General features: G+C 39.3%; 1 protein-coding gene and 2 pseudogenes across 1 annotated transcript; all 3 read right to left on the bottom strand.

The window, feature by feature from the left end:
• Positions 1–412: 412 nt before the first annotated feature.
• On the bottom strand, positions 413–2943 carry LOC139635238 (zona pellucida sperm-binding protein 4-like; annotated as a pseudogene).
• A 3624-nt stretch (positions 2944–6567) lies between these two features.
• On the bottom strand, positions 6568–10054 carry LOC139627176 (zona pellucida sperm-binding protein 4-like). Its single transcript, XM_071487891.1, has 8 exons — positions 9572–10054; positions 8700–8884; positions 8493–8590; positions 8255–8415; positions 7971–8163; positions 7640–7787; positions 7482–7557; positions 6568–7401 (listed from the first exon to the last, which is right to left on the bottom strand). The coding sequence occupies exons 1-8, from the start codon at positions 9924–9926 to the stop codon at positions 7310–7312; spliced, it is 1308 nt and encodes a 435-aa protein (XP_071343992.1). The 5' UTR covers positions 9927–10054; the 3' UTR covers positions 6568–7309.
• Positions 10055–10077: 23 nt separating this feature from the next.
• LOC139627499 (ran-binding protein 10-like) lies at positions 10078–10649 on the bottom strand (annotated as a pseudogene).
• Between the last annotated feature and the right edge of the window lie 1328 nt (positions 10650–11977).

The following is an 11977-nucleotide window of genomic DNA, read 5'->3' as shown; positions in this document are numbered from 1 at the left end:
TAATGGAGCACTGCTGCCATGTTTAAAATACAACATTCAAATAAAACATCAAAAAATGAATAAAACTATGTTTGGATTTTGTTAATACATTATAAGTTTGGTCAATATTAGGTAAGTCTGCTAACCAATTTGACACAGATAGACAGCACTGGTAAGATTACATGAATTTTATTTATTTATTTTATCAGTTTTACATTTATAATAAATTAATTCTGAGATCACATCTAGACATTTAAGTAAAATTGAATTGCTACTATTTGTAAATTACAGAGAACATTCATATTTAGGAGAGTAATTTAAAACGATAAGTTAAATATTACTGCTAGTGGTTTTTGTGTGTTAGAATGTCCCTGACAACTAATTTTAAAAAGTGTATTATCTGCAAAAATAATCAGAAAGTATTTACATCACATCAAAGGCAATGCTTTTTTTAATATAAATTTGACTTAAGTACTTTTGGATCCAGTTCATGCTTTCTGCAGTACACCATGTTAATGCGACAGATGTTTTACTAAATGTTGTCAGCCAAATTCTTGAGCTAGGCACTCAAGGTGCTGGTTGTGACACAATGATCACAGGTCCAACAGAAGCCACGACCTTTGGCTCAGCCTTCCTCTGGACTGCAGCCTGGACATCTCTCTCTACACACAGACATACAAACATGGTTAGATTTAAGTGTATAATGCTCCTGAATTCTGAAAACTATAAATGAATTTCTTACTCTTTCTGAAGCATGATGGTTCACAGTTGCGACCTGGAGCAGCACTGCACACAGCTGTACTACAGTGAATGTACACCTGAACAAGAACAACAGTGTTGGGAGGGTAACTTGCAAATAATTTGCTGCTGGCAGTTTCACAACAGCTGATACTTTCATTACCTGCTCCTTCAGGGGTTCCATTGAATTGCGATCAACAAAGGTAAACATTTTGAAAATGAAACGCCTGTAGTGACTTGGGAAGTCCAGACCAGAGGAGGGACCGATTGGAACCAATGATGACAAGTAGCGATCATCTCTGTATGGACACCTGAATGGCGAGAAAATTAAATCAAGGCAGTGAAATGTAACTAAACGAAGAAGTCAGTGTTTAGCATTCATTTTCAGTAACCTAAAAAAAAATTAAACATGTTGTCATAAACGGGGAGTGTAAATTGGTATTTTAGTTACCCATCTATCAGAATGTCCCACTGGGGCAGACTGTGAGGGTTGGAGCTTGTGGTTGTCCAACAGCGACCAAGAGTCAGGACAAGCATTGGGTCTGTCTTTTCAAGGAGTTGAACCTCCACGTACACAGGTTCCCTCAGTACTTTGGTCACAGGATAGTCCGCCTCCGTGTAGAAAGAGCTATAGGCCACATCCACTGTGAGAGCAGAGTTACCAGTTAATATAATTGTCAACATTATGAAATTATCTACAAACGTGGCAACACTGCCAGGCTGACATACACTTACATTCATTACAACCCTTTGACTGGCATTGCCCATTAGCCAACCTCAGTTGTACTCTAATGGGTCCCAGAGCAGCAACTGGTAGAGGAGGATTTTGTAATGGTAATACTTCTGCAACCACAGTTTCAACAGACGTACCGATGTACCTACACTGGAAGAGGAAACTGGCAAGAGAAAACTGTTATGTTGATTTTTCAGAGACTTTATTTTATCACTGCAACACTCTTAAAAATGATCACCCACTCATAGAAGCTGTCCCTGGTAATGATTCCATGGTGCCCAATTTCTACTTCATATGAGGAGGTCATCCTGTTCTCATAGATTATAACACCAGGCTCCTCCTACAAAAGACAGAAAAAATGGCATTTTAGGGTTAAAATGTGCACAGACACCATTTAAAGGTGTTTTCATTTGTTAAAAATAAATACAGAATAGATTTTTTAAAAAATCAAGGTTTTACCATAACAACAGAGCCACAGCCAGTAACAGGAAACTGGTAGATGGCAAAGGCTGAATTAGAGTCAACATGTGTACAGCCTTGACCTCCCCCCAACAGTGAGATGGACTCGAGGTCAATGTTGGGCAGAGTGGCATCTCTGGCCACTACCACAATGAACTGGGCATCCTTGGTGCACTGAACAGTCACTGGTGGCATAAAAACAGGCATTGATGGTTTGAGTGATTAGATATTATTGATCAAATGTAAATAGCATAAAGATGCTGAACATCCTTTTACCAGATTGTTTTTAGTGAGTTAGTGTAGTTTTTGCAGTTTTAGTTTTTACATCTTCCATTTGCAGTATTATGTTTAATCAAGCAATATAAGGCAAGCAAATAAAAGTTATCTTGTTTTTAAAGAGAATGACAGCCTTTTCAAAAACTCACCTGGCTTTCCAAAGTAGCACTGTCGGCCATCAAAGCAGCAGCTTATTGCTTCACATCCAGCAGCAGAGATATCAGGACCTCCACAAGGGATTCTTACGTTTTGTGCCACCTCACAACTCTGGACAGGTGGTTGCTCTGGAATCTGTGGTGGGGGGATCTTTGGCTCCTGGGGTGACTGATCATGAAATCCATGAGGATATTGAGGAGGAGCTGGTTGGGCCTTTGGCACTTGAGGATTTTGAGGAAACGTTGGAGGTGGAGCTGGTTTGACCTTTGGCACTTGAGGATATTGAGGAAACGTTGGTGGTGGAGCTGGTTTGACTTTTGGCACTTGAGGATATTGAGGAGCCTTTGGTGGCTGAAGAGGCAGAAGAACCTGTGGAGGTTCAGGACGTGAAGGAACCTTTGGTACCTGAGGAGGTGGAGCAACCTTGGACGTTGGTGCTGCAGGCTTCTGCCACATTGAGCCCTGAGCTTCTACATTTATCCCAACAAAGCTGCAAAGCAGTGCTAGTGCCACCAAAGTGGCGGCACTCCGATGCATTTCCATGGTTTCACAGCAGTTTGGCCCGGACCCTCACTAGGTGTACCACTTATGCGAGCTGCCTCATTTATCTGTGACTAGACTTGATGTTTGAAAAACTCCACCTCCAAAATGAAGTAACCACCAATCAAGGTTTCCCATATTTCACAAGACACCTATAAGCTTCTGCGGTGTATTGTGTAATGTTTGATAAACCTTTTGGCAGCTTCACAAGATCAGCTGTGTGGGTGGGACAAGGGGATGAAACACATGTCCTAATAGAGCAGGTCACAGGGGTGGATGACAGTTTGACATTAAATTATCTATCGACAAATCCAACATTTGGGTCACCAAAACCTTTTTAAATGTCTTTGTGGCCTCAAACTTTATCTGTCACCAAATGTTTATTTTTTAGTGCACAATAGGGTACATTCAGTATTGATTTTATGACACAGTTTGCTATAAAATGCACTTTTGCCCAAATTCGGTCAGGCTGTATTTTTACTTAGCTACTGTGTCACCTGTTAGGAACATATTCAGTTACGCTGCCATCTTTTAATCACAACTATGTTGCAGTCTAAATAATAAATAATGTGTTTTAAACCAATAGCTTTGAATTCACAGCAAGACAAACATGCTGTGGTGCATCAATACATCTTAAGTCTCAAAGACCTTTCTAAATATGTCTCTATACAGTATTACACAACTGTTTCGGCAGGGAGGAAATAAAATAGGAACAATCTACCAATCTACCAATGAGGTAGAAAAAAATAAAATAGTATATTCTAAATTTATTAAAATAACCAATAGAATAAGAACCAGGAGAATTCCTTTGTACAGTAATAAGTTTTAAAAAGTAAATTCAAACTCCAAGCCCTTAGAAAGCACACCCATAAAAATGTGTCTTTAAAAGGGATTTAAACAAGGATAAGTAGCTTGCCCATCTAATCTCCCCAGGAAGATTGTTCCAAAGAGTGGGGGCCCTAACAGAAAAGGGCCGATCAAGAAGTTGCCTGCCATGAGCTTCAATTAGGCAAGCATTTATTATGCAGGCTGAATTGAGTATAAGATAGTTAGCGAATAGTAGCTGTCTACTAATTAAACACCTAATCCCACACTCTGTCCAACAGAATAATGAACTAGATTTTACCCAGGTTTCAGACATGATTTGGTTTAGCTTGATTATGTAACTGGCAGTTATTGAGTCAGCAAACTACTGCATATGGGGCTGAAGTTACTTAGCTAATAACAAAGCCTATTGCTTATTTGCAAGATAATTAAGTCCAGACTTACAAATGACACATCAAACATGTAGGTCCTTTATGTAATACTTTATAATAATCTGAATAAACTACAGTGTTTTTAAAATGTAATTGATGACATGTATTGAGAAATGTATGAATTTGTGTGTAGAACCACTAAACTGCTGATTAAAGCAAGAAGTGTGATTGCATTTAGTAAATGAAAAGTGTTAACGTATTGACCCATTTTTCTGTGGGAACAGGTCTCAGACATTTTTCAGGACAATGAATCTCTTTAGCAAATTCCTCCTTAGGATCAGAGGTGTTGCTATGGTGTATCTCTACACAACAACTTTTCGGACAGAAATATTGCACTATTTGTTCCACTCTATGTATCGGACAAGTATAGTCACTAGTTACATTACAGATTGAAAAATGACATAAATAACATATGCTAAGGTATTAAATTAAAGTGGTGTTTACAGTATTTATATATTAAATTACCCACAGGCTTAATGTACCCTACTGAAAACTAAACACACAGGATTGTGGCCCCACTGTTGGCTGGACCACAATATAACATTACGTATAACTGTGAATGTGCATGACTGACTGACTGACTGACAACCACTGAATGATTAATTCTAACAATTCCACCATTGCTCAGCCAAATGCCACATGACTGAGTTGATGCTGAACACATCAAATGGCAACTGTTTACTACACACAAAAATGACCCCCCACCCTACCCCTTCTGCATACATGCACACACACACACATTTTCTTATAAGGTTGAATTTTTAATGATAACACAGAAGTTACTGAAATAATACAATATAATATATTGTGTGTGTATACTGAGCAGAACTGAGTCCTCTTTCAAATCAACTCACAATGCAAAAAAGAACTGACTTTCTTTTCTGTTGGTCCAGGAGGGCTGAGTTTGGTTTGTTTATGTGTGGAAATACCCTAATAGTCTGTCACTTTTAACTTTCTCTCTGACTCATTTTACAATTAAATATAGCTAAAACTAGAGTGCAGTGTTTGTCTTTAACTTATGTGTATGGTGATATAAAATCAGGATTTTAGCAGCAGAGCTGCAGCTTGGAAATGCCCTGAAATTTGCTGCTGGTTAACATGTAGTCTTAATGGGCCATGTTAGAATCACTATTTCATACTTGTTCTGTTGTCTGACAACAAAAACAGAAAACATGTAAAGGAGAACAGCTTTATTTGGAATTCAGCTGTATTAAAATACTGTATATGTGAGCACAGAGAGTGGGAGAAAACTAAACAGATAAAGGACTGAAATTAGCTGACACTATAGGAAGAGTAAATTGCCTATGATGCAATCCAGCCATATAAGTTTTGTCCTAAAATGATGAGCACTTTTATTTTTGACAATTTTAACTCATTTTGCCACAGAAACTCTGTAGGTTTTTTTCCTTTTAGTTACTTGTATTTTTACATTGTGGCATGGCTATGTTACTTTAACATATTGCATATAGAGGGTCTGTCACCACTATACAAGATAAGCTTTATCTATTGAAAATGTTTTTTGCCAATATCATACTTTGTATTACTGGTCTACAACTGGTGTATTTGCTGAGAAATACCGTAAATACACAATGGTGAGATGACATAAATTTTGAGTGAAAATACTCCATTTTAAAGACTTAGTTCTCATGCCATGTCAGGACAGATCAGTCCAATAGAGCAGTGGTTCTCAAACCTTTTCACATCAAGGACCCCTAAACTGACAAAAAATTAGACCACAGACCCCCATCTGATAAGATTTTTGCATTTAGATGTTTTATCACAGAAATTGTTTCGAAACCCTGACCAAAAAAATCATATATTCTGTCATTTGTTACTTATAAAAGGAATTATAATGAAAATAAATTATTCTCCTTTTTGCCTGGGACCCTCAGGAGCACCATAAAGGACCCCTAGGGGTCTCCAGCCCTACTTTGAGGACCACTGCAATAGAATACCTTCAACTCGTTTATGGTAAACATTTTGGCAAAAAAAGAAATGAATGACAATTTGTTTTATTTAAATCTTTTATTATTTTGGAGAAGACATTCTAAACAATGTTGAGTACTAATACTAACACTCCATGTTTGTTACTTCACTGTTTCCACACAATTAATCAAAAAGTCATGCTATAGTTTCCGTCCATTTGTTATATCTCCTGTGGGTTTAAACAACTGCTTATTAACCCTATTCAGGCAGCACATTTTCTTGCATCTTGGAATAACCTGGATTTAATTAGGGTAAACTTGGGTAAGATGCCCCCCGTACAAACAATATCAATTTTCTTTTAAAATATCTATTACTGACATAAAAGTCCCGTTACATACAAAAGTTAAAATTAAAATTATGTTTATCGCCACAAATTCTTAGCCAACACTAGTAAAGAATTGAAGCTAGCAAAAAAAAGTGTGTTTTTATTTTTTGTTCAAACTAATGGATCACCCTCCATGTGACTCTGATATATAAAAATGTTTGTATATGTATATCCTAAACACACAGATGCTTATTTTGTTTTGCATTTAGTTCTTACCTTAGGGGGGCATCTTACCCTGGTTTACCCCTTTCCAATATAATGTATTCCAATTCAATACTATACATTTTTTGTAGAGCTTAAAATGCCTTTTAATTGGCATTTTTTGTTGTCAGACAGGAGTTGATTTACCTATATTGTTAGTTTCAGTGCTGTAATTAGTTGAGGTATTGTGCTGAATTGAACTATAATGAGAAATGTTTATAATATTCAGTTTGCCTCCTTTATGCATACAGGGGCTGGCAAAACAATAAAAACACTTTTAATATAATACAATCTAATGCAATGTCGCCACTAAATAGAGACTCAAACATTACCAGTTAAATCAACACCTCACTGACATACTGTCAACAAACACTTAGACTGTAAAAGAGAACGAAATAATTTACCAAACCATGTGTTTTTTAAAATGAGCTTTTAGAGCATGTCATAGCCAGTTTTCTTGAATATAAACTTGACAGCAGTAATTTGAGGATACGCCTGCACAACACCTTTTGTTCTTTACTACTCTTTTTGCAAATACAAACACAAATATGTAAGATACATTGTCATTTTCATTTCATACCAAAAATAACTGACCCATGTTAATGCGACAGATGTTAATAAATGTTCTTTGCCAAATTCTTCAGCTTGACACTGCGCTGGTTACTGCTCAGGGGCACCCATGATGACAGGTCCAACAGAAACCACGACCTTTGGCTCAGCCTTCCTCTGCTCCACAGCCTGGACATCTCTCTCTACACACAGACATACAAACATGGTTAGATTTAAGTGCATATTCCTCCTGAATTCTGGAGATTATAGGTTCATTTCTTACTCTTTCTGAAGCATGATGGTTCACAGTTGCGACCTGGAGCAGCACTGCACACAGCTGTACTACAGTGAATGTACACCTGAACAAGAACAACAGTGTTGGCAAGGTAACACAAAAATATTTTGCTGCTGCAGTTTCACAACAGCTGATACTTTCGTTACCTGCTCCTTCAGGGGCACCAGTGAGCTGGGGTCCACAAAGGTAAACATTTTGAAAATGAAACGCCTGTAGTGACTTGGGAAGTCCAGACCAGAGGAGGGACCGATTGGAACCAATGACGACAAGTAGCGATCATCTCTGTATGGACACCTGAATGGCGAGCAAATTAAATCAAGGCAACAAAAGTGAAATGTAACTGAACAAAGAAGTCAGTGTTAAGCAATCATTTCCCTATTCACTGTTTCTTGTGGGAAGACCTAACAAGAGTTTAAACCTCAACAAAAATTAAACATGTTGTCATAAACGGGGAGTGTAAATTGGTATTTTAGTTACCCATCTATCAGAATGTCCCACTGGGGCAGACTGTGAGGGTTGGAGCTTGTGGTTGTCCAACAGCGACCAAGAGTCAGGACAAGCATTGGGTCTGTCTTTTCAAGGAGTTGAACCTCCACGTACACAGGTTCCCTCAGTACTTTGGTCACAGGATAGTCCGCCTCCGTGTAGAAAGAGCTATAGGCCACATCCACTGTGAGAGCAGAGTTACCAGTTAATATAACTGTCAACATTATGAAATTATCTACAAACATGGCAACACTGCCAGGCTGACATACACTTACATTCATTACAACCCTTTGACTGGCATTGCCCATTAGCCAACCTCAGTTGTACTCTAATGGGTCCCAGAGCAGCAACTGGGAGAGGAGGATCTTGTAATGGTAATACTTCTGCAACCACAGTTTCAACAGACGTACCGATGTACCTACACTGGAAGAGGAATCTGGCAAGAGAAAACCGTTATGTTGATTTTTGAGACTTTATTTTATCACTGTAACACTCTTAAAAATGATCACCCACTCATAGAAGCTGTCCCTGGTAATGATTCCATGGTGCCCAATTTCTACTTCATATGAGGAGGTCATCCTGTTCTCATAGATTATAACACCGGGCTGCTCCTACAAAAGACAGAAAAAATGGCATTTTAGGGTTGAAATGTGCACAGACACCATTTAAAGGTGTTTTCATTTGTTAAAAATAAATACAGAATAGATTTTAAAAACTTACCATAACAACAGAGCCACAGCCAGTAACAGGAAACTGGTAGATGGCAAATTCTGAATTAGTGTCAACATGTGTACAGCCTTGACCTCCCCCCAACAGTGAGATGGACTCGAGGTCAATGTTGGGCAGAGTGGCATCTCTGGCCACTACCACAATGAACTGGGCATCTTTGGTGCACTGAACGGTCACTGGTGGCATAAAAACAGGCATAAATGGGTTGAGTGATTGATCAAATCTAAATAGCATAAAGATGTTGAACATCCTTTTACCAGATTGTTTTTAGTGAGTTAGCCATCAATGAGAAGTTAGATGTTATTAATCAATAAGAATGTAATAAGACTACAAGTCCACAGCCATGCAAGCCACTTGCATGACTGGAGGAGGTGGAAGAACCTGTGGGTTTATATATAGTAAACCTCTACCAGGTGTAAGGTAGATGTTAACATTAGCATGAGAAGACACTCATAATGACAATTTAAACATGCTGATGTGCACCATGTTCACCAACTTAGTTTAGCATGTTGGTATGCAATTATTTGGCAATTCGCAACATACAGCTATATCTGATGGCAATTACAGTTTTTCAAGTATTGGACAAAATGAAATTTTGACCTTATGATCACAGTGGAATATCAAAGTTAGACATATCAAAGAATAATTTTAATAATTTGTATTGAGCTGATGGATGCCAGATCAGGTAAACTGACTAAATTGAATGTACAACAAGAAACTTTTTGCCTCTATTAATCAACTGGGATAATTTTGCTCGTTAAAGATTTGTGTCATCCATTGATGACATGATACAATGTTTGCTCAATATAAGCAGAAAATCGACTCTATTGTTCTTTGGAGAGCAATGATAGCCAAAAACCCACCTGCTTTCCCAAAGTAGCACTGTCGGCCATCAAAGCAGCAGCTAATGGCTTCACATGCAGCAGCAGAAATATCAGCACCTCCACAAGGCACTCTCACATTTTGTGCCACTTCACAACTGTGGAGAAAAGGCTGCTTTGGAGCACTGGGCTGGTAAATGGAAGGTTCCTGTGGCGATGTAGGTTGATGTGGTTGCTGTGGTTGCTGTGGTTGAGGGGCCTCTGGCTCCTGGGGCGGCCTAAAATTGGAGAATGCTCGAGGATATCCAGAAAACTGTGGTGTTTCAGGATATTGAGGAAACCTTGGAGGAGAAGGAGGTGGAAGAACCTGTGGTGGAGCAGGTTTGACCTGGGGCATTTGAGGATATTGAGGATATTGAGGATATTGAGGAATCTTTGGTGGTGGAGGAAGTGGAACCTTTGGCACTTGAGGATATTGAGGAAATTGTGGTGATGGTGGAAGAACCTGTGGCACTTGAGGGCGTGGAACAATCTTTGGTGGTGGAGGAGGAGGTGGAAGAACCTGTGGCACTTGAGGGCGTGGAACAATCTTTGGTGGTGGAGGAGGAGGTGGAAGAACCTGTGGCACTTGAGGGCGTGGAACAATCTTTGGTGGTGGAGGAGGAGGTGGAAGAACCTGTGGCACTTGAGGGCGTGGAACAACCTTTGGTGGTGGAGGAGGTGGAACAACTTGTGGCACTTGAGGACGTGGAACAACCTTTGGAGGTGGAGGAGGAGGTGGAAGATCCTTTGGCACTTGAGGATATTGAGGATATTGAGGAATCTTTGGTGGTGGAGGAGGTGGAAGAACCTTTGACACTTGAGGATATTGAGAATATTGAGGATATTGAGGAATCTTTGGTGGTGGAGGAGGTGGAACGTTTGGCACTTGAGGGCCTGGAACAACCTTTGGTGGTGGAGGAGGCAGGTGGAACGGTGGTGCTGGAGGAGGTGGAGCACCCTGGGACACTGGTGCTGCGGGGATCTGCCACATTGAGCCCTGAGCCTCTACATTTGTCCCAACTAATCCACCAAGCAGTGCTAGTGCCAATAGAGAGGTGGCACTCCTACACTTTGCCATGGTTTCACAGCAGTTTAACCTGGACAGTCCTCAAATGTACCACTTATGTATGCTGCCACATTTTTATATGACTAGACTTGATCTTAAAAAAAACCCCACCCCCAAGGCCAGTAACCTCCAATCAAGGCTCCCTGTCTTTTACTAGACACCTATACCCTTCAGGGGTGTATTATGTAATGTTTGATAAGCCTTTTGGCAGCTACACAAGATCAGTCGTAGGGGTGGGACATGGGGATGAAGCACGTGTGTCCTATCAGATCAGGTCACCGTAGTGGATGACAGTTTGACATTAAAATATATATTTGCAAGTCCGGGTCACAAAAACCTTTTCAAAGGTCTATGTGGCCTGAAGCTTTATTTGTCACTATTTTTTGTATTTATTTTGCTAGTGCACAACATACAGGACTTGATATTATTTACAGTAGGTAGCAATTTGTCTTACACTTATAACTTAACAGTTAAAGGTTCAGATGACGTGGAGATAGAGGACAAGCCACAAGACTGGGGATGTGTATATCATTTCCTCAGAACTAAGTTGTGTCTTCCTGTGCCAAATTGTAGGTAAGTTTACCTGCTGTAATAGACTGGTTATTGTAGCAGCAGATAGTTTGCAGTGAAAAAGGGAAGCTTACTGAATGTAACCTTTACCCTTGTGAAGAACAATAAGTTCAACCTCTATCACCCCACTTAAAGAGTATATGACCTTGCTAAACAGGTGCCTTTGAGGTTACAAGTAGAAATTACAAAATTAAATTGAACTGAAAAACAAAGATTATAAAGGCAGTGGAGAACAGAGCAGTTTTTATCTTATCTTATCTTAACCCATATGCCCAAACCATATGGGTTTAAAAACCCATATGGTTTGGGCAGAGTTGATATCTATTGGGAGCTGGTTCCAGCAGCAGGGAGCATAGTGGCTGAAAGCCATTTCACCCTTAGTTTTAAATCTAGGCACCACAAACTAACCAGGTCCTTCAGTTCTTAGAGACCTATTGGGTTTATATGCATTGAACATTTCAGAAATATATTTAGGGCCCACACCATTTAGTGACTTGTAAGTAACAGTAAGTAAAAGTTAGAATTTTGAATTCAATTCTGTATTTGACTGGAAGCCAGTGAAAGACCTGTGAATTGGAGTAATATGCTCTCTTTTCTTAGTTTAAACCAGTGAGTAGAGCATTGCAATCTTCAACTCTGGAGAATATAAAGACATGAGTAAGTTTCTCTAAGTCTTGGTTAGACACATAGTCTCTGACCCTAGCTATGTTTTTGAGATGCCAAAATGCAGATTTGGTTGTGATCGCTGAAACTAAGATCCCCGTCCATTA

The sequence above is a fragment of the Trachinotus anak genome, unplaced genomic scaffold (genome assembly GCF_046630095.1).
Source record: "Trachinotus anak isolate AG129_WGS33_773 ecotype Australia unplaced genomic scaffold, CSIRO_AGI_Tana_v1 ptg000002l, whole genome shotgun sequence".
In the NCBI taxonomy this organism is placed as follows: Eukaryota; Metazoa; Chordata; class Actinopteri; order Carangiformes; family Carangidae; genus Trachinotus; species Trachinotus anak.
The sequence above is the reverse complement of the archived record's forward strand: the minus strand, read 5'-3'. Positions and strand labels throughout refer to the sequence as shown.